Source organism: Papio anubis, chromosome 20, assembly GCF_008728515.1.
Source record: "Papio anubis isolate 15944 chromosome 20, Panubis1.0, whole genome shotgun sequence".
Lineage (NCBI taxonomy): Eukaryota > Metazoa > Chordata > Mammalia > Primates > Cercopithecidae > Papio > Papio anubis.
Genome location: NC_044995.1, coordinates 350,877 through 370,843, shown reverse-complemented (window position 1 = coordinate 370,843; position 19,967 = coordinate 350,877). Strand labels below are relative to the sequence as shown.

Here is a 19,967-nt window from a genome sequence, read left to right as displayed (position 1 = left end):
GATTGCCTGAGGTCAGGAGTTTGAGACCAGCCTGGCCAACATGGTGAAGCCCTGTCTCTACTAAAAATAAATACAAAAGAAAAAAGAAAAAAAAAAATAGCCAGGCGTGGTGGTGGGCACCTGTAGTCCCAGCTACTCGGGAGGCTGAGGCAGAAGAATCTCTTGAACCCAGGAGGCAGAAGTTGCAGTGAGCCAAGATGTGCCACTGCACTCCAGCCTGGGTGATAGAGCGAGACCTCGTCTCGAAAAATATATAATAACAAAGAAAAATTTAAACAAAATAAAAATGGAAGATACATCGTAGGTGGTGTGTTCATCACATCAGTGTAACTAGAATGGCTCTTTGTCCCTGTACAAGTCAAGCTAACATTGGTGGGCAGTTTCTGGAGGTGAGAGAGCCTCTTACCTCTTTTTTTTTTTTTTTTTTTTTTTTTGCTCTTGTTGCTCATGAAGTGAAATGGCACGATTTCAGTTCACCACAACCTCCGTCTCCCGGGTTCAAACGATTCTCCTGCCTCAGCCTCCCGAGTAGCTGGGATTACAGGCGTGCACCACCACTCCTGGCTAATTTTGTGTTTTTAGTAGAGACGAGGTTTCTCCATGTTGGTCAGGCTGGTCTCAAACTCCTGACCTCAGGTGATCCACCCACCTCAGCCTCCCAAAGTACTGGGATTACAGGCCTGGGCCACAGCGCCCACAGAGCCTTACCTCTTAAAGTTGCATCCCTTTATGCCCAGCAAGTTCTGAGTGACGCCTTCGTACCCTGCTAATGACTACCTCCCCTTTCTGTGTCCACTAAGTTGTCTTATTTCCTGAATCAGTTGTTTTATTAGGGTTGCAAAATGATGATTTTGGTTGTTGTTGTTGTTGTTGTTGTTGTTTTTGAGATAGGACCTCATTCTGTCACCCAGGCTGGAGTGCAGTGGTGCAATTATAGTTCACTGCGGCATCAACCTCCTGGGCTCAAATGATCTTCCCACCACAACCTCCTGAGTAGCTGAGACTGGAGGCGCACGCCAGCGTGCCCACTTAATTTGTAATTTTTTTGTAGAGACGGGGCCTTGCTATGTTGCCCAGGGCGGTATCAAAATCCTGAGCTTAAGTGATCCTCCTGCCTCAGCCTCCCAACATGCTGGAATTACAGATGTGAACCACCAAGCCCAGCCCAAAATGGTGATTTTTTTAAAACATTCAATTGTCCCATCTAAACATGTAGCTGGGGCCGGGCGCGGTGGCTCACGCCTGTAATCCCAGCACTTTGGGAGGTCGAGGCAGGCGGATCATCTGAGGTCAGGAGTTTAAGATAAGCCTGACCAACATAGTGAAACCCCATCTCTACTAAAAATACAAAAATTAACTGGGCATGGTGGCCCGAGCCTGTAATCTCAGCTACTCGGGAGGCTGAGGCAGCAGAATTGCTTGACCCCGGGAGGTGGAAGTTGCAGTGAGCTGAGATCATGCCACTGCACTCCAGCCTGGGTGACAGAATGAGACCCTGTCTCAAAAAAAAATTTTTTTTTAATATATATACATATATATATTAGCTGGGCGTGGTGGCAGGCGCTTGCAGTCCCAGCTACTTGGGAAGTTGAGGCAGGAGAATCACTTGAACTCGGGAGGCTGCTGTGAGCCGAGATCTCCCCACTGCATTCCAACCTGGATGACAGAATGAGACCTTGTCTCAAAAAAATAAAAATAAAAAATAAATATGTAGCTGGAATTCTGCACAGTTTTCTGTCATCCGTAAGGCTATTCCATTTCTTTTCTTACTGGAAAGGCAAAGTAAAGGCTTAATTTTTCCTCTTTATTAACCAAGGCTTGTGGTTTTTTTCCCCCTCTGGCTTTCTCTTTCTGGGTATCATTATGTGCCCAGGTATTTTTAGTGTTCACTGTGTTTCCAGCCATTGCAATGATTCACTTTGTAGTTCAAATCGGGCCGCTGGGAGACCTTTCCGGCCGCTGTGCATCCTCCTAACGCGGTGTCGAGCAGCTCCCCTGCCATCTGGCACCGCAAGGCTCACACTGGAAATTTCCTGTTCCCGGACCAGCCATGTCTCCAAGGGTGTTCATCGCTTCCTGCTTGTTAATTCTACTAAGCATTTTCTATGAATAGACTGACCAGGGAGACGTGTGTGTGTGTGTGTGTGTGTGTGTGTGTGTGTGTGTGTTCATGATATAAACCTTTTCATCTTATATTTGAAACTTTCTCTTACTAAAAATCTGACTTCCCAGTAACATAGTACTTTTCATCTTATATTTGAAACTTCTGGCCGAGGTAGCGGTGGCTCAAGCTGTAATCCCAGCACTTTGGGAGGCTGGGGTGGTAGGATCCTGGAATCAGAAGGTCGAGACTCCATCCTGGCTAACAAAGTGAAACCCCGTCTCTACTAAAACACAAAATTAGGCAGGCCCGAGGTGGGGCCTGTGGAGTCCCAGCTTCTTTCGGGAGGCTGAGGGAGGCAGGAGAATGCGTGGCGGGAACTCCGAGGGCCGGAGCTTGCAGTGAGAGCTGAGATCTGGCCACTGCACTCCAGCCTGGGCGACAAAGCGAGACTCCGTCTCAAAAAAAAAAAAGAAACTTCTTTTTTTTTTTTTGGAGACCAAGTCTACGCTCTGTCACCAGGCCAGGGTGTGCAGTGGTGCAATCTCCAGCTCACTGCAACCTGCACCTCCCAGGTTCAGCTGATTCTCCTGCCTCAGCCCCCAAGTAGCTGGGATTACAAGCACCCATGCCACCACGCCCAGCTAATGTTTGTATTTTAGTAGAGATGGGGTTTCCTGTTGGCCAGGATGGTCTCGAACTCCTGATCTCAAGTGATCCACCTGCGCATCCAGCCTCCCAGAGTTTTTGGGTTACAGGCGTGAGCCACCGCTGTGAATTCACCTTCTTAAAGGGTGCAATTCAATGGTTTTAGTATATTCTACAGACATGTCGTCCATAAAATTTAAGAACATTTCCATCACCCGAGAAAGAAGCCCTGTATCCTTCAGTGGTGGCCTCCCAGTCCTCATCTCCCCAACCCTGGACAGCCTCTGATCTACTTTCTGTGGGTTAGCCTATTCTGGACATTTGTTTCAATGGAGTCATACACTGTGGTCTTCTGTGTGTCTGGCCCCGTTCACTTGGCATCTGTTTTCAGAGCTCTCACCATTATTTGTAGTGTGTGTCAGTGTCTCCAGTCCGTTTATGTGGATAATATTCATAGATGCTTGAGGATAGACCACGTTTTGCTCTTTGTTCATCCATTGACCAATATTAGGTTGTTTCTACTTTGGACTGTAATGAATACGCTATGGGCCAGGTGTGGTGCTCACACCTAATTCCAGCACTTTGGGAGGCTGAGGTGGGCAAAATCACTTGAGGTCAGGAGTTGAGACCAGCCTAGCCAACATGGGTGCAACCCATCTCTACTAAAAGTATAAAAAATTAGCCAGGTGTAATAGCTAGGGGCCTGTAATGGCAGCTAATCAAGGGCACAGAGGCAGGAGAATTGCTTGAACCAGGGGCCGGAGGCTGCAGTGAATGATGCCATTGCACTCCAGCCTGGGCAACAGAGAACTCTGTCTCAAAAAAAAAAAAAAAAAAAAGCAATTAGATCAGCTGCCAGGGCTGGGTGAGAGGAGAATGGGAATTATTTGACTGCTGCTAAGGGGGATGGGGTTTTGTTTTGTGGTGGCCAATTATTTGGAACTAGGCAGAGGTGACATTTGTACAACATTGCAAATGCACTAAATGCCACTGCATTGTTCACTTAAAATGGTTAACTTCATGATATGCAAATTTCACCTCAATTTAAAAAAAAAAAAAAAATTGCTTGCTTGAGGCCAGGGAATTTGAGACCAGCCTAGGCAACATAGTGAGACCCCATCTCTATGAAAATAAAATATGAAAAATCAGAGGCGTGGGGGCAGCATGCCTGTGCCTTCAGCCTCAGGAGGCTGAGGCAGGAGGATCACTGGAGCAGAAGTTTGAGGTTGTAGTGAGCATTGTTTTCTGCCTCCAGCCTGGGCAACAGGACAGCAAGACTCTGTCTTTAAAACGATGGGAGTGCAAAATACAGGTGTGTGTGTGTGGGGGTGTGGGTGGGGTGTGTGGTGTGGGTGGGTGGGTGTGAGGGGTTTGGGGAGTGTGGGTGTGTGGGTGTGTGTGTGGTGGGTGGGTGGCTCAGGGGGTTTGGGGAGTGTGGGTGTGTGTGGGTGTGTGTGGGTGGGGTGGTGTGTGGGGTTTTGGGGGAGTGTGGGTGTGTGTGGGTGTGTGTGTGGGTGGGTGGGTGTGAGGGGTTTGGGGAGTGTGGGTGTGTGTGTGGGTGTGTGGGTGGGTGGGTGTGAGGGGGGTTTGGGGAGTGTGGGGTGTGTGTGTGGGGTGGGTGTGTGTGGGTGTGTGTGTGGGTGCAGGTGTGAGGGTTTAGGGAGTGTGGGTGTGTGGGTGTGTGTGTGTGTGGGTGGGTGTGAGGGGGTTTGGGGGTGGTGGGTGTGTGGGTGTGGGTGGGTGGGTGTGAGGGGTTTGGGGAATGTGGGTGTGGGGTGGGTGGGTGTGAGGGGTGTTGGGGGGAGTGTGGGTGTGTGTGGGTGTGGTGTGGGTGGGTGGGTGTGAGGTTTGGGGTGTGGGTGTGTGTGGGTGGTGGTGTAGGTGGGTGTGAGGGTTTTGGGAGTGTGGGTGTGTGTGGGTGTGTGGGTGCAGGTGGGAGGTGGCGAGGGGGTTTGAGGTGTGGTAGGTGTGTGGGTGGGTAGGTGTGAGGGGGGTTTAGGGGAGTGTGGGTGTGTGGTGTGGAGTGTGGATGGGTGGGTGTGAGGAGTTTAGAGGAGTGTAGGTGTGTGTGTGTGGGTGGGTGGGTGTGAGGGGTTTTGTAAGGAGTGTGGGTGTGTGTGGGTGTGTGGGTGGGTGTGAGGGGTTTTGGGGAGTGTGGGTGTGTGTGGGTGTGTGGGTGGGTGGGTGAGGGGTTTGGGGTGTGTGGGTGTGTGGGTGGGTGGGTGTGAGGGTTTGGGGTGTGTGTGGGTGGTGTGTGGAGGTGTGTGTGTGGGTGGGTGGGTGTGAGGGGGTTTGGGGTGTGTGGGTGTGTGTGGGTGTGTGGGTGGGTGGGTGTGAGGGGTTTGGGGAGTGTGGGTGTGTGTGGGTGTGTGGGTGGGTGGGTGTGAGGGGGTTTGGGGAGTGTGGGTGTGTGGGTGTGTGTGTGGGGGTGGGTGTGAGGGGGTTTGGGGAGTGTGGGTGTGTGTGTGGGGTGTGTGTGCACGCATGCATTTATATGCTGAGATTAATGTCAGGCAGGGTCCACATAGGAGTGTGGGGAAGGCAGGGTGCTTGGATTCTCACAGCTCCATTCTTCTCCCAAGCTCTACCTCGCCTGCCTCCTTGAAGGAAACACGGGGGAGCCAGGACTGGCCATCGCGTTGGTGACAAATATGTCCCAGGTAAGTTGGCAGCTCACCCTCCCCCAGAGGGTGTTGTTCCCACGAGTGAATGTGCCTCTGCCTGTGGCTGGGAGTTAGGTAAAGCGCGTGCAGCCGGGCAGGGCCCACCGCCAGCCGTGCTGTCCCAGGTCTCTGCACCTCTGCTTAGAGAGAGATGCTGCCCTGGGGATTCTCATGGGACCACCCCCACCCCAGTACTGACCAGTCCTTTCCACGCCTCATCCTGGCTGCCTGTGGGCTTCACGTTCTGCTGCAAAGCATGCTAAGAAAGGAGATGAAAGTGTCTTTGGTGGGGCGCAGTGGCTCAAGCCTGTAATCCCAGGACTTTGGGAGGCTGAGACAGGAGGATCATTTGAGGCCACGAGTTTGATACCAGCCTGGGCAACATAGCAAGACCCCTGTCTCTATAAATATATAAAAAAAAAAAATGCCTGGCATGGTGGTGCATGGCTGTAGTCCCAGCTACTTAAGAAGCTGAAGCGAGAGAATCGCTTGAGCCCAGGAGGGTGAGGCTACAATGAGGACTGATCACTCCACTGCACTCCAGCCTGGGGCACAGAGTAAGACTCTGTCTCTAAAAATCATAATAAAGTAAAATAAAAAGAAAGTGTCTTTGTCTTAAGGAACTCAGGGTCTTGCAGGGGACACTAGGCATTTATGCAGCGGGCAGGGCTCTCCTGGTGGCAGCATCCCCCGCGACTGTCGTGACCTGCAGATAACAAGGAGTGGACTGAGCCGTGCCCCAGTCCAAATTTTTTTTTTTTTTTTTTGAGATGGAGTCTTGCTCAGTTGCCCAGGCTGGAGTTGGGTGGCGCCATCTCGGCTCACTGCAAGCTCTGCCTCCTGGGTTCATGCCATTCTCCTGCCTCAGCCTCCCGAGTAGCGGGGACTACAGGCATCCACCACCACGCCCAGCTAATTGTTTGTATTTTCAGTAGAGACGGGGTTTCACCATGTTATCCAGGATGGTCTCGACCTCCTAACCTCGTGATCCTCCCGCCTCAGCCTCCCAAAGTGCTGGGATTACAGGCGTGAGCCACCACGCCCGGCCTACCCCTATGGATTTTTAAGCCACCCCTCTGTGATCGTTTGTTATGACAGCCTGAACAGGCTAATGCATCAGAAAGACACACAGCCGGTCAACTGGTGGAGACTGAAGTCCAGTCGTGGGACTCAGGTACTCTTTTTCCTGAGACGGGGCCAAAAACGATGGTGTGTGCCGGTTGTCCCAGCCACTTGGGAGGCTGAGGTGGGAGGATCACTTGAGCCCAGCAGTTAGAGGCTGCCGTGAGCTGCGTTTGCACCACCGCACGCCAGCCTGTGTGACAGCTCAAGACCCTGTCTCAGAAGAAAGAGCACCTGAGTCATACGACCGGACGTCAGTCTCTACCAATTGAGCGTATGCTCTTCCCGTTGCATTAGGCTCTTCAGGCTGCCGTAACTATCACAGATGGGGTAGCTTAAGCAACAGACATTGATTTTCTCACAATTCTGCAGGCTGGAAGTCCAAGATCAAAATGGCGGCGGGGTTGGTTCCTTCTGGAGGCTCCAAGAAAGAATTTGTTCCATGTTCTTACCTAGCTGCCGGTAGTCACTGGCATCCTTGGCATTCCCTGGCTTGTGGACCCATCACTCCAGTCTCTGCCTCCCTCACCAAATGGCATTCTTTCCTCTTTGTCCCTCCCTCTGTCCACATTTCCCCTTCTTTTATATATATATATATATATATATATATATATATATATATATATTTTGTTTGTTTGTTTGTTTTGAGACAGGGTCTTGCTCTGTTGCCCAGGCTGGACTGCAGTGGCAGGATCATAGCTCATTGCAACCTCCACCTCCCAGGCTCAGGCAATCCTCCCTCCTCAGCCTCCCGGGTAGCTGGGACTATAGGTGCCCACCCACATTCACGGGTAATGGTTATTTTTTGTAGAGACGGGTTATCACTTTGTTGCCCAGGCTGGACTTGAACTCCTGGCCTCAAGCAATCGTCCCGCCTCAAACTCCCAAAGTGCTGGGATTACAGGTGTAAGCCACCGCACCTGGCCAGATTTCCTCTTCTTATAAGGACACCAGTCATTGGATTAGGGCCCACCCAACCCCAGTACAACGTCACCTTTTTTTTTTTTCTTTTTTCTTTTTTTTTTTTTTGAGACAGAGTCTCACTTTGTTGCCCAGGCTGGAGTGCAGTGGCATGATCTCGGCTCACTACAACCTCCACCTCCTGGGTTCAAGCAGTTCTCTGCCTCAGCCTCCTGAGTAGCTGGGACTACAGGCACCTGCCACCATGCCCGGCTAATTTTTTGTATTTTTAGTAGAGATGGGGTTTCACCATGTTGGCCAGGCTGGTCTCGAACTCCTGACCTTGTGATCCACCTGCCTCAACCTCCCAAAGTGCTGGGATTACAGGTGTGAGCCACTGCGCCCGGCCACAGCCTCATCTTAATTCATTGACATCTGCAAAGACTCTAGTTCTCAAATCAGGTCACCTTTGCAGGTACCAAGGGTTAAGACCTCAATGTACCTTTTTTTGTGGAGAACGGGGTCACAGTTCAAACTGATAACAGGACACCCCACTGAGCCAAACCGCATGTGCTGTTTTAGGACTCAGTGACCTTCGCAGACGTGGCTGTGAACTTCACCAAAGAGGAGTGGACCCTGCTGGACCCAGCTCAGAGGAATCTCTACAGAGATGTGATGCTGGAGAACTCTAGGAACCTGGCATTCATAGGTAAGGAGGCCCCCTTCCTGCACTTAGTCAGTGATGGGACCAGTGCTACTTTGGAACCGTGATCTGGGAAGTGCATTGGAAAATGGGAACTGGGTTAAATTCCAGAGACAGAACTGTTGTCCCCCAGGTAGTAGATGTAGGGTTCACCATGAAACTGGAAATAGTTTGTTGCATTATTTTATTTTATTTTATTTTATTTTATTTTATTTTATTTTATTTTTTGAGACAGGGTCTCACTCTATCTCCCAGGCTGGAGTGCAGTGGCATCATCTCAGCTCACTGCAACTTCTGCCTCCTGGGTTCATACAATTCTCTTGCCTTAGCCTCTCTAGTAGCTGGGAATACAGGTGCACACCACCACACCTGGCTAATTTTTGTTTGTATTTTTAGTAGAGGCAGATTTCACCACGTTGGCTGGGCTGGTCTTGAACTCCTGACCTCAAGTGATCCTCCCACCTTGACCTCCCGAAGTGCTGGGATTACAGGCGTGAGCCACCACACCCAACCTTTATTTTTCTTTTCATGAAGGTGGGGTCTCACCCTGTCACCCAGGCTGGAGTGAAGTGGCACCATCACGACTCACTGCAACCTCCGCCTCCTGGGCTCAAGCAATTCTCCTGCCTCAGCCTCCTGAGTATCTGGGATTACAGGCATGCTCTACCATGCCCAACTAATGCATTACATTTTTATTCTCTTGGTGATCGAACAGACTTTGGGGGATCCTTATGTAGGTGAACATGGTACACAGGAAAAGGGTCGTTCTGAGCCCTTTTGGCAGAGTTTTAGTGCATTGATGAGAAAAGTAGAGGGACCACTGTTGCTCTTCTATTCACACATCGTCAGCTTCGGAACCCCCAGCAAACCACAGCTTGTGTCCCATTTCACAGAAAGTCTTGGCATAGTTCCTTTACACCACGTGCTTGCCCAGTGAACGGGATCTCCACTAGGCAAACCCAGTCTGCCCTCTCATTTGGAGCAAGAAGTGGTCTGAAAACAGTGCAGGGCAGTTTTGTCCAGGCATTCATGCATCTCAGTGCCAGGTAGATGTGAACATTACAGGACTGACAGGTTTGTAAACCAGCAGCATAGTAACAGAGCAACAGGCTCATGCCACTGAGACAGCAAGGTTTGCAACAGAGAAAGTTTCATGATTATCTGGTGCCGACCGAGGAGATGGGAGGAGATGCTCAAATTCTTCTCCCTGAGGGGTTTTGGGGTTCTTGTTTTTTTGTTTTTTGAGACTGTGTTTCACTCTTGTTGCCCAGGCTGGAGTGCAATGGTGCGATCTCCGCTCACTGCAACCTCTGCCTCCCGGGTTCAAGCAATTCTCCTGCCTCAGCCTCCCGAGTAGCTGGGACTACAGGCACACACCACCATACCCGGCTAATTTTTGTATTTTTAGTAGAGATGGGGTTTCATCACGTTGGCAAGGCTGGTCTCGAACTCCTGACCTCAAGAGATCCGCCCACCTTGGCCTCCCAAAATGTTGGCACTACAGGCGTGAGCCACTGCTCTCGTTTTCAAGGGGATCATGAAGGGCAAGGGACCGGAGAATTGGAGATGTTGATTGGTCAGAGGAAGGGGGATGAAATCGTCGGGATGAGGAAAGTACATTCTTTGGTGCGTCAGTTTCTCACGGCATTCCTCAGACCAGTTGGCATAGTCATTTCATCAGAATGCAGGACCTGAAGGAATATCTCAAAGTGGAAACTTAATGCTTTATAATTTTCAAGTTGTTATCTACAGAGCAGCTAAGGAGACCTATAGGCCAGGCACAGTGGTTCACACTTATAATCCTAGCACTTTGGGAGGCTGAGGCAGGAGGAGGATTACTTGAGGCCAGGAGGTCGAGACCACCCCAGCCAACATGGCAAAACCCTGTTCTTTTTTGTCTTAAAAAAGTTTTTTTAATTTAAAAAGAAAGGAAAAAACAGGTACCCTCTTGCCCAGGCTGGAGTGCAGTGGTGCAATCTCCGCTCACTGTAATCTCTGCCTCCTGGGTTCAAGTGATTCTCCTGCCTCAGCCTCCCAAGTAGCTGGAATTACAGGCACACACCACAATGCCCGGCTTATTTTTGTATTTTTAGTAGAGATGGGGCTTCACCACGTTGGTCAGGCTGGTCTCAAACTCCTGACCTCCGGTGATCCACCCACCTCAGCCTCTCAAAGTGCTGGGATTACAGGCGTGAGCCGCTGCGCCTGGCTGAGCTTATGTTTTTTGACTTTTATCCATCCTCTCATATATTCATTTTTCCCAGAGAAAGGCCTGTTCCTTTTCTCCTTAAAATTGCACATGGAGGCCGGGCGCAATGGCTCAAGCCTGTAATCCCAGCACTTTGGGAGGCCAAGACGGGCGGATGACGAGGTCTGGAGATCGAGACCATCCTGGCTAACACGGTGAAACCCCGTCTCTACTAAAAAATACAAAAAACTAGCTGGGCGAGGTGGCAAGCGCCTGTAGTCCCAGCTACTCGGGAGGCTGAGGCAGGAGAATGGTGTAAAGCCAGGAGGCGGAGCTTGCAGTGAGCTGAGATCCGGCCACTGCACTCCAGCCTGGACAACAGAGCGAGACTCCGTCTCAAAAAAAAAAAAAAAAAATTGCACATGGAGCCAGCTACTCGGGAGACTGAGGCAAGAGGATCACTTGACCCCAAGAGCTCAAGGCTACAGTGTGTTATGATTAAGCCTATGAATAGCCACTGCGCCCAGTGCCTGGGCAACCTAGTGAGACCCTCATCTCAAAAAAATAAAAATTTCACATGGACTTTCTGTACAATTCTCTTCCACTTAAAATTCCTGATCGTTTCCTTGATCTCTGCAGAACCATTCCTCAGTAACATGACGCTATCCATGTTGAACCCCTGACCTTACCATCCTCACATTCCTGACACTGCGGAATCCCTGAGGTCTTTCTCTGCTTCCTTCCTCTTGCTTTCTTCCCCTTCACGTTTTTTTTTTTTTTTTTTTTTTTTTGAGGCGGAGTCTCGCTCTGTCGCCCAGGCTGGAGTGCAGTGGCGCGATCTCGGCTCACTGCAAGCTCCACCTCCCGGGTTTACGCCATTCTCCTGCCTCAGCCTCCCGAGTAGCTGGGACTACAGGCGCCGCCACCACGCCCGGCTAATTTTTTGTATTTTTAGTAGAGACGGGGTTTCACTGTGTTAGCCAGGATGGTCTCGATCTCCTGACCTCGTGATCCGCCCGCCTCGGCCTCCCAAAGTGCTGGGATTACAGGCTTGAGCCACCGCGCCCGGCCCCCCTTCACGTTTTTATCATATATGTTGGGGGAACATCTAGAAAGAAATCCACACAGAGGCCGGGCATGTTGGCTCACGCCTGTAATCCCAACACTTTGGGAGGCTGAGGCAGGTGGATCACATGAGGCCAGGAATTCAAGACCAGCCTGGCCAACATGGCGAAACCCCATCTCAACTGAAAATACAAAAACTAGCCAGGCATGCTGGCACACACTTGTAATCTCAGATACTCGGGAAGCTGAAGGACAGAAAAAAGCTAAGGACATGGAAGGAAGGAAGGGTGTAAGGAAGCAAAGGATCATGCAAAGGTACTCCAGCCTGAGGCCACAGAGCAAGGAATCTGTTGAAAGAGAAAGAAAGGAAGGAAGGAAGGGGAAGGAAGAAAGGAAGCAGAGGAAGGAAGAAGAAAGGAAGGGAGGGAAGAAAGGAAGGAAGGAAGGAAGGAAAGAAGGAAGGGGGAAAGAAAGAAAGAAATCCGCACAGACATTGCCTGTGTTATCATCTCTAACCCACCTTTACTTTCAACAAAGAATTTAACTTTTGTGCCACTGTATTTCAGACTGGGCGACTCCGTGCGAAACCAAAGATGCAACCCCTCAGCCGGATATTCTTCCTAAAAGAACATTTCCTGAAGCCAACAGAGTGTGTCTCACAAGCATCAGTTCCCAGCTCTCCACATTGAGAGAAGACTGGAGATGCCCCAAAACAGAGGGACCACACAGGCAGGGGGTGAATAATGTGAAGCCACCTGCAGTTGCCCCTGAGAAAGATGAATCTTCTGTTAGCGTCTGTGAAGATCACGAAATAAGGAACCGCTCTAAACCTACCTGCAGGCGTGTGCCTTCACAGGGAGATTCCACAAGACAATGTATCCTGACATGTGACTCAAGTATTTTCAAGTATAATCCTTTCTTAAACGATAGTCAAAAAACACATGAAAACAACGGACACGATGAAGTCTTGGGGCAGAACATTCAGTGGGTTCCGTGTGGGAGAAAAACAGAGCTGAAATCAAGCACATGGACTGGCAGTCAGAACGCCGTGCATCATATACGTGATGAAATTGATACGGGAGCAAACAGGCACCAACAGAATCCATTTGGAAAAGCTTTCCATGAAGACGGATCCCTTAGGGCACACAACACTCGTGTTCGAGAGAAAATGTATGATTTTACTCAGGGCGAGAACACTTCCAGAAATAACTCAGTTCATGCCGTGCAGATGCAGTCGTATACCGCAGAGACAAATAAGAAGGATTGTCAGACTGGAGCAACCTCTGCCAACGCCCCAAAGTCCAGTTCACACAGGAGTCACTGCACTGGAGAGAAAAGCCACAAATGTCCCGAATGTGGGAGAGCCTTTTTTTATCAGTCATTCCTTATGAGACATATGAAAATTCACACTGGAGAGAAACCGTACGAATGTGGGAAATGTGGAAAAGCCTTCAGATATTCCTTACACCTTCATAAGCATTTAAGAAAGCACGTCGTGCAGAAGAAGCCCTACGAATGTGAAGAATGTGGGAAAGTCATCAGGGAGTCCTCAAAATACACACATCTAAGGAGCCACACTGGAGAGAAACCCTATAAATGTAAGACATGTGGCAAAGACTTTACAAAGTCGTCAGGACTTAAAAAACATCTGAAGACTCACAATGATGAGAAGCGCTGTGAATGAAAGGAAGGTGGGAAAATCTTCATCAATTTTCGAACTGTACTGAACATGGGAGGAGGACATATTGGAAGGGAGCTCAAGGGGCTAGCATGCATGAGAACATCTTCCCTGAACTCTCCTATCTTACAGAAATGTGAAAAAAAAAAAAAAAAACCCTGCCAAGGTAAAGTCTAGGGAAAGCCTTTCCTCTTCATTCATCTTGAGTAGACATTTGTTCTCACCCTGGAGAGAAACTGTGAATCTAAAAGGAACATGACAAAACCTTCAGCGTGGTCTCAAATTCATGGTTCATACAAGAACTCACACTGCAGAGCCTCCTTACGGAAGTAAAAACTGTAGGAAAGACCTGCTGGGCGCGGTGGCTCACCTGTAATCCCAGCACTTTGGGAGGACGAGGCGGGTGGATCATGAGGTCAGGAGATCGAGACCATCCTGACTAATATGGTGAAACTCTGTCTCTACTAAAAATGCAAAAAATTAGCCAGGCATGGTGGCGGGAGCCTGTAGTCCCAGCTACTCTGAAGGCTGAGGCAGGAGAATACCGTGAACCTGGGAGGCAGAGCTTGCAGTGAGCCGAGATTGCACCACTGCACTCCAGCCTGGGCAACAGAGCGAGACTCCATTTCAAAAAAAAAAATGTGGGAAAGTCCCCTTTAAACACTTACCACTCATGTTACATGTGAATCCACATCCTGGAGGGAGGCTACAATTGGAATAAAAATAAAGCTTTCAAGGCCGGGTGCGGTGACTCACACCTGTAATTCTAGCACTTTGGGAGGCCAAGGTGGGAGGATTGCTTGAGTCCAGGAGTTTGAGACCAGCCTGGGCAACATGGAGAAACCCCATCTCAACAACAACAACAACAAAATGCAAAAATTAACCAGGCGTGGTAGCACATGCCTGTAGTCCCAGCTACCTGGGGAGCTGAGGCAGGAGGATCGTTTGAGCCTGGGAGCCTGAGGCAGCAGTGAGCTATGTTTGCACCACTGCACTCCGGCCTGGGTGACAAAGTGAAGGAAGGAAGGAAGGGAGGGAGGGAGGGAAGAAAAGAAGAAAAAAGGAAAGGAAAGGAAAGGGGAGAGGGAAGGGAAGGGGAAGGGAAGGGGAAGGAAAGGAAAGGCAAAAGGCAAGGCGAGGCGAGGCAACTTGCGGGTCCAGCTCTTCACTTAGGCACAATGACTGCACAGTAGGACTGAAACACTATAAATGTTAATGATTTTCCAGTTTTTCCGTTCTAAAAAAAAAATGCTACAAGATGAAGGATATCCCTCTTTGCACCCTCCCAGCTCTGCCACATAAATGTTGATATATAGCAGGTTCATTACAACTCACTCACATACACATGTTCTCATTTTCAATGTGAAGCCTTCTTTGAGCCTCATTCAGTTTAGACTTGGGATTCATATGCTCCATGAGACCATTTTTGTCTTATCGGTCACTGCGCAACTGCATTATGGTCAGAGTATGTAGTCTTTTTGGTACCAACTTGGGGTACTTGTTATGACTTTGTCAGTCTGATGTGTCATATTCTGTCAGTTTCCCTGCCATCTCCATTCTTCTCATCTTCTTTACTAAGGGCACATAGATTCACTTTCCACAATGAGCACTGTTTAATGTCTTCTTTTTATTTTTACTTTATTTATTTATGTATTTATTTTGAGACAAGAGTCTTGCTCTATCATCCAGGCTGGAGAGCAGTGGGGCAATCTCGGCTCACTGCAACCTCCGCCTCCCAGGCTCAAGTGGTTCTCCTGCCTCACCCTCCCGAGTAGCTGGGACTACAGACATCCACCACCACACCCAGCTAATTTTTGTATTTTTAGTAGAGACGAGGTTTCACCATGTTGGCCAGGCTGGTTACAAACTCCTGACCTCAAGTGACCTGCCTGCCTTGGCCTCTCAAAGTGCCAGGATTACAGGCATGAGCCACTGTGCCCGGCCTCTTTTTAATTTTTTAAAAGTTGGGAAATGACCAGGCATGTTGGCTCACGCCTGTAACCCCAGCACTTTGGGAGGCCAAAGTGGGCAGAATGCCTGAGGTCAGGAGTTCGAGACCAGCCTGACCAACATGGAGAAACCCTGTCACTACTAAAAATATATAATTAGGTATGGTGGCTCATGCATATAATCCCAACTACTCAGGAGGCTGAGGCAGGAAAATTGCTTGAATCCGGGAGGCAGAGGTTGCGGTGAGCTGAAATTGTGCCATTGCACTCCAGCCTGGGCAACAAGAGTGAAACTCCACCTCAAAAAACAAATAAAAATAAATAAAAGTTGGGAAATATGACTACCTGAAAATGTATGAAAATGTACACATACATTTTTTTTTTTTTTTTGAGATGCAGTTTTGCTCTTGTTGCCTGGGTAGGAGTGCAGTGGTGCGATCTCAGCTCACTGCAACCTCTGCCTCCCAGGTTCAAGTGATTCTCCTACCTCAGCCTCCTGAGTAGCTGGGATTACAGGCACCTGACACCACGACATTTCAAAGTTAATAAAGTGATTGCCCTTATACCCACAATCCAAGCCCATAAACAGCTCATCATTAAACACCAGGCAATTCATGTCTGTGCCTCACAGATATCTCCAGCCCCCAGAGGAAACCACTGTGGTTCATTTTGTTATCATTCGCCCCCCTCCCTCATCTTTACATTTGCACCTATGCAGAAATCCCCAAATACCCTGTTTTCCAGTTTTGCTGATGTTTATGCTACATATGATGGCATGGCATAGAATATTTCTTTGTGCCTTCTTTCAGGAAAAGAAAGGCTAAGCAGGTAGGGTGCAGGTGGCATTCATTCTTTCTTAGTTATATTCATTCCAGAGACCTTGGTTCTGTATCTCACTTTAGAGATTAGAAACACGGCTGCTGATATCAATTTTGCAAAGCCCTCCCAATGAGCATTTTACAAAAGTCATTGTTGGCTGGGTGCAGTGGCTCACGCCTGTAATCCCAGCACTTTGGGAGGCCGAGGCGGGTGGATCACTTGAGGTCAGGAGTTCAAGACCAGCCTCGCCAACGTGGTGAAACCCCATCTCTAATAAAAATACAAAAATTAGTCAGGCATGGTGGCATGCACCTGTAGTCCCAGCTACTCGGGAGGCTGAGGCAGGAGAATTACTTGAGCCCAGGAGGCGGAGGTTGCAGTGAGCTGAGATCGCACCACTGCACTCCAGTCTGGGCGACAGAACAAGACTCGGTCACAAAAAAAAAAAAAAGAAAACGGGAGAGAGAAAAGAGAAATGCCACTGGTAAGAGCAGAGGTCCTCCTAGGCGCCCATTCTGCATGACCCAGCGCTGCTAAGTTCACCTTTCAGTGTTTGGGGAGGGCCTGCAGGTCGGGGACCCCCACTGTGACTGAGCGGGCTCCAGCTTGGCCCTTTCTCCCGGACCCCTGCTGCCTGCATTTCCCAGGAATCTGCCGCTTTATCATAGAATCTGGATGACTCGTGGCCCTCCCCATCCTGGAAGGAATAAAGAGGAGGAGGGGAGGCTGCTCCGCCAGGGCAGCCCCAGACCTTGCCAAGGGGCCTGGGTCCACTCCCACCCCCAGGGAGCGCTGTCAGGAGGAGGACTATGACTGAAATCAGAATGCCTGGATTCAGCTGGGGGTGGAGGGGGCCGGCGCGGGAGGCGGGAAACTATCTGTAGGTGAGGGAACACCCCTCCCGCCTCCAGTCGCTGAGGCTGAACTTAGCCGACTTTGGGGGTTCCCCACCCCCACCCCCAACTGGTCCTCAGTTCTCACAGATGTAAATTGAGAATTTTCAACAATCGGTTTAGCAAATATACGCCAGACCCCCTTCTGAGCCCTTTGCATCTATTAACTCATGTAACGCCTGCAACCCTATGAAGTGGCTGCTGTTATCACTATCACTACAGTGGGGGAAACCAAGGCAGAGCGAGGCCAAGCACGATGCCCAAGATCCCACAGCCAGCAGGTGGCCGGGAGGGGCTCGACCCCGTGCTGTCAGGCACGAGAGACTCGGCTCTTCAGCCCCAGGCCGGAGCCTCCCTGCACTGACGGGGTCGCGAATGGGGGCAGGAGGGTTCGTGTGTGTCCTTACCCCTGGGACGCCAGCTTCGGGGACGGGGACCTCGTCTGGCGTGGGAGGCATTTAATGAGCGCCGTGAACCGAAGCCAGGACGGTCTTAGGAGAGCCACTTCCCTTCTTGGCCGCCTGAAACCCCCTGCAGGGTTCTGCTTCTGGAACTGCATTCGAGGTCAGAGCTTCTAGAACGAGTAAAGCGGATCCTCCGGAAGAGACCCGAACAGAAGGAAATCACTGTCTTGGAAGATCTAAGTCCGGGATGGGACAAAACCCACTCCGGGCGGGGGGCGCGCGCCACCTGGCGGCGGATCCTGCTAAGGCGGCGCCGCCGGGAGACCAGAAACGTTCGATTTTGGCAGTGGGGCGAGGTGGTTGGAATTGACGAATAGGCAGTTGACTGAAAATCATTGTGTGAAACTAAGGACTGTCTACCAGTGGCTTCCAAAATTCTGACACCCAGTAAGAAATCATTTTGTATCAGCACTTTTTTTTTTTTTTTTTTTTTTTTGAGACAAGGTCTTGCTCTGTTGCCCGGGTTGGAATGCAGTGGCACGATCTGGGCTCACAGAAACCTCCGCTTCCAGGATTCAAGCAATTCTCCTGCCTCAGGCTCCTGAGTAGCTGAGATTACAGGCGCCCGCCACCGCGCCTGGCTAATTTTTTATTTTTAGTAGAGATGGGGCTTTACCATGTTAGCCAGGCTGGTCTCGAATTCCCGGCCTCAAGTGATCCGCCCGCCTCGGTCTCCCGAAGTGCTGAGATTGCGGGCATGAGCCACCGCGCCCGGTCGCATCAGCACACTGTTACAAAAGAATACCACCCTCTATAGTCAACAATAATGGATTGTATACTTCAGAATAGCTAGAACATTTTGCATGTTCTCACCACAAAGATATAACAAGCGTCTGGGATGATGGATTTGCTAATAACCTTGATTTGATCACTACATAATTTATATATGTATCGAAACATCACACCGCATCCCATAAATATGTACAATTAAAAACAAAATTTAGGCCGGCCACAGTGGCTCACGCCTGTAATCCCAGCACTTTGGGAGGCCGAGGCGGGTGGATCACGAGGTCAGGAGTTCAAGACCAGCCTGGCCAAGATGGTGAACCCCATCTCTACTAAAAATACAAAAAACAAACAAACAAAAAAAAAACCGGGTGTGGTGGTGGGCACCTGTAATCCAAGCTACTAAGGAGGCTGAGGCAGAGAATTGCTTTAACCCGGGGGGCAGAGGTTACAGTGAGCTGAGATCACGCCACTGCACTCCAGCCTGAGTAACAGGGTGAGACTCTGTCTAAAAAAAAAAAAAGTTTTAAAAATACCACCCTGTATTACACGATGCTTTATATTCCACTCTTTTTTTTTTTTTTTAAGACAAGAGTGTCACTGTCACCCAGGCATGATCTTGGCTCACTGCAACCTCTCTCCCCCAAGGTTCAAGCGATCCCCCTGCCTCAGCCTCCTGAGTACCTGGGATTACAGTCATGCACCACCACGCCCAGCTAATTTTTGTATTTTTAGTAAAGATGGGGTTTCATCATGTTGGCCAGTCTGGTCTTGAACTCCTGACCTCAGGTGATCCACCCGCCTCGGCTCCCCGAGGTGCTGCGATTACAGGCGTGAGCCACCTTTCCTGGCTCACTCCTATTTTTAAATGCTGGTCAGTTTCCCTTAAAATGGTTTCCTAACTCTCTAAGGAGCTGGGATACGGTTTTCCACTGTTCTAGACTATCCCCATGTTTTTTCACTTGACAGAGATTATGATGAAGAACAGGTTCACACCCACACTGCCTCCCAGTGAGCCTTCCTCACCACACAAAGCTGCGTCTGGGATTCACTGCCAGCTCTGGTTTCAGGATGAGTCACAGCTCAGAGTGCTGAAGACACTGGCCCAAGACCACGCAGCCTGGATGTGGCAGTGCCCATTTCTGCCTCACTCCTGGAGGAGGAAAATGATTAAATATCCCTAATTTTACTGCTATTGAGTACAATTTAATTCAGTCCTTCCTCCACTTTTGCTGATAAGATTGAGCTGCACTCACCTGCTATTCTCTTAGACTATACCACGTAAATTAAAGGCATTCCAGAGGTCAAACTTTAAAATGTCTTTTTCACTTTGGGAGGCCAAGGCGGGAGGATCACTTGAGGCCAGGAGTTCCAGACCAGCCTGGCCAACATGGGGAAACCTCCATCTCTACGAAAAATACAAAAATTAGCCGGGCGTGGTGGCACACACCTGTAGTCCCAGCTGCTCAGGAGGCTGAGGCATGAGAATCACTTGAACCTGGGAGGTGGAGGCTGGAGCAAGCCGAGATTGCACCACTGCACTCCAGCCTGGGCATCAGAGCAAGACCCTGTCTCAAAAAAACAAAAAGTAAAAAATCTAGGTTGAATTCTCAGGCGTCTCTAAAGTGGCCTTCGATGTATTCGGAGCTGGGTGCTGCAGGGTTGACCATCTATAAGTGGCGAGCCCAGCCCCGGTCCACGGGAAGGTAGAGGAGGTGAACCTGCTCGGTGTAGGACTAGGATCCTTGAGATGACAGACAGCTGTGGTTAGCCTGAGTCGGTCAAACTGTGGTGGTCTATGAGGCCGTTTTGCATGGGGAGCAAATCAGAAGCCTCAGTCTGCTGTGCTGGCTCTGCTGTCTTTGCAAGGAAAGAGGAGGAAATCGCTCCGAAATGGTAGTTAGGGCTGGTGGTCACGGACTCAGCTCCACACCAAGATGAGACTTTCTGGGCCCCCAGGGAGGAAGAACAGCAGCTCCACTGCCAGGAGCCACGGCTCAGAGGAGCTCCTTTCCACCTCCCTCCTGAAATGCCATTTTCAACTTTCT

The 19,967-nt window shown here is 49.8% G+C and overlaps 2 protein-coding genes across 4 annotated transcripts in view; one reads left to right on the top strand and one right to left on the bottom strand.

The window, feature by feature from the left end:
- Positions 1-5,384, bottom strand: part of LOC116271750 (uncharacterized protein ZSWIM9-like) — a 21,680-nt gene extending 16,296 nt beyond the window's left edge. The window contains exon 1 of the mRNA XM_031660359.1: positions 5,343-5,384. Within this exon, the coding sequence (XP_031516219.1) occupies positions 5,343-5,384 (42 nt within the window). The remainder of the gene's footprint in view (positions 1-5,342) is intronic.
- The window catches only part of ZNF114 (zinc finger protein 114), a 75,858-nt gene extending 62,054 nt beyond the window's left edge, over positions 1-13,804 (top strand). For all 3 annotated transcript variants that reach the window (XM_031659093.1, XM_031659095.1, XM_031659094.1), the window contains 3 exons: positions 5,332-5,409; positions 8,017-8,143; positions 11,957-13,804. In XM_031659093.1, the coding sequence (XP_031514953.1) occupies positions 5,401-5,409; positions 8,017-8,143; positions 11,957-13,074 (1,254 nt within the window). In that variant the 5' untranslated portion in view covers positions 5,332-5,400 and the 3' untranslated portion in view covers positions 13,075-13,804. The remainder of the gene's footprint in view (positions 1-5,331; positions 5,410-8,016; positions 8,144-11,956) is intronic.
- Positions 13,805-19,967: the final 6,163 nt, after the last annotated feature.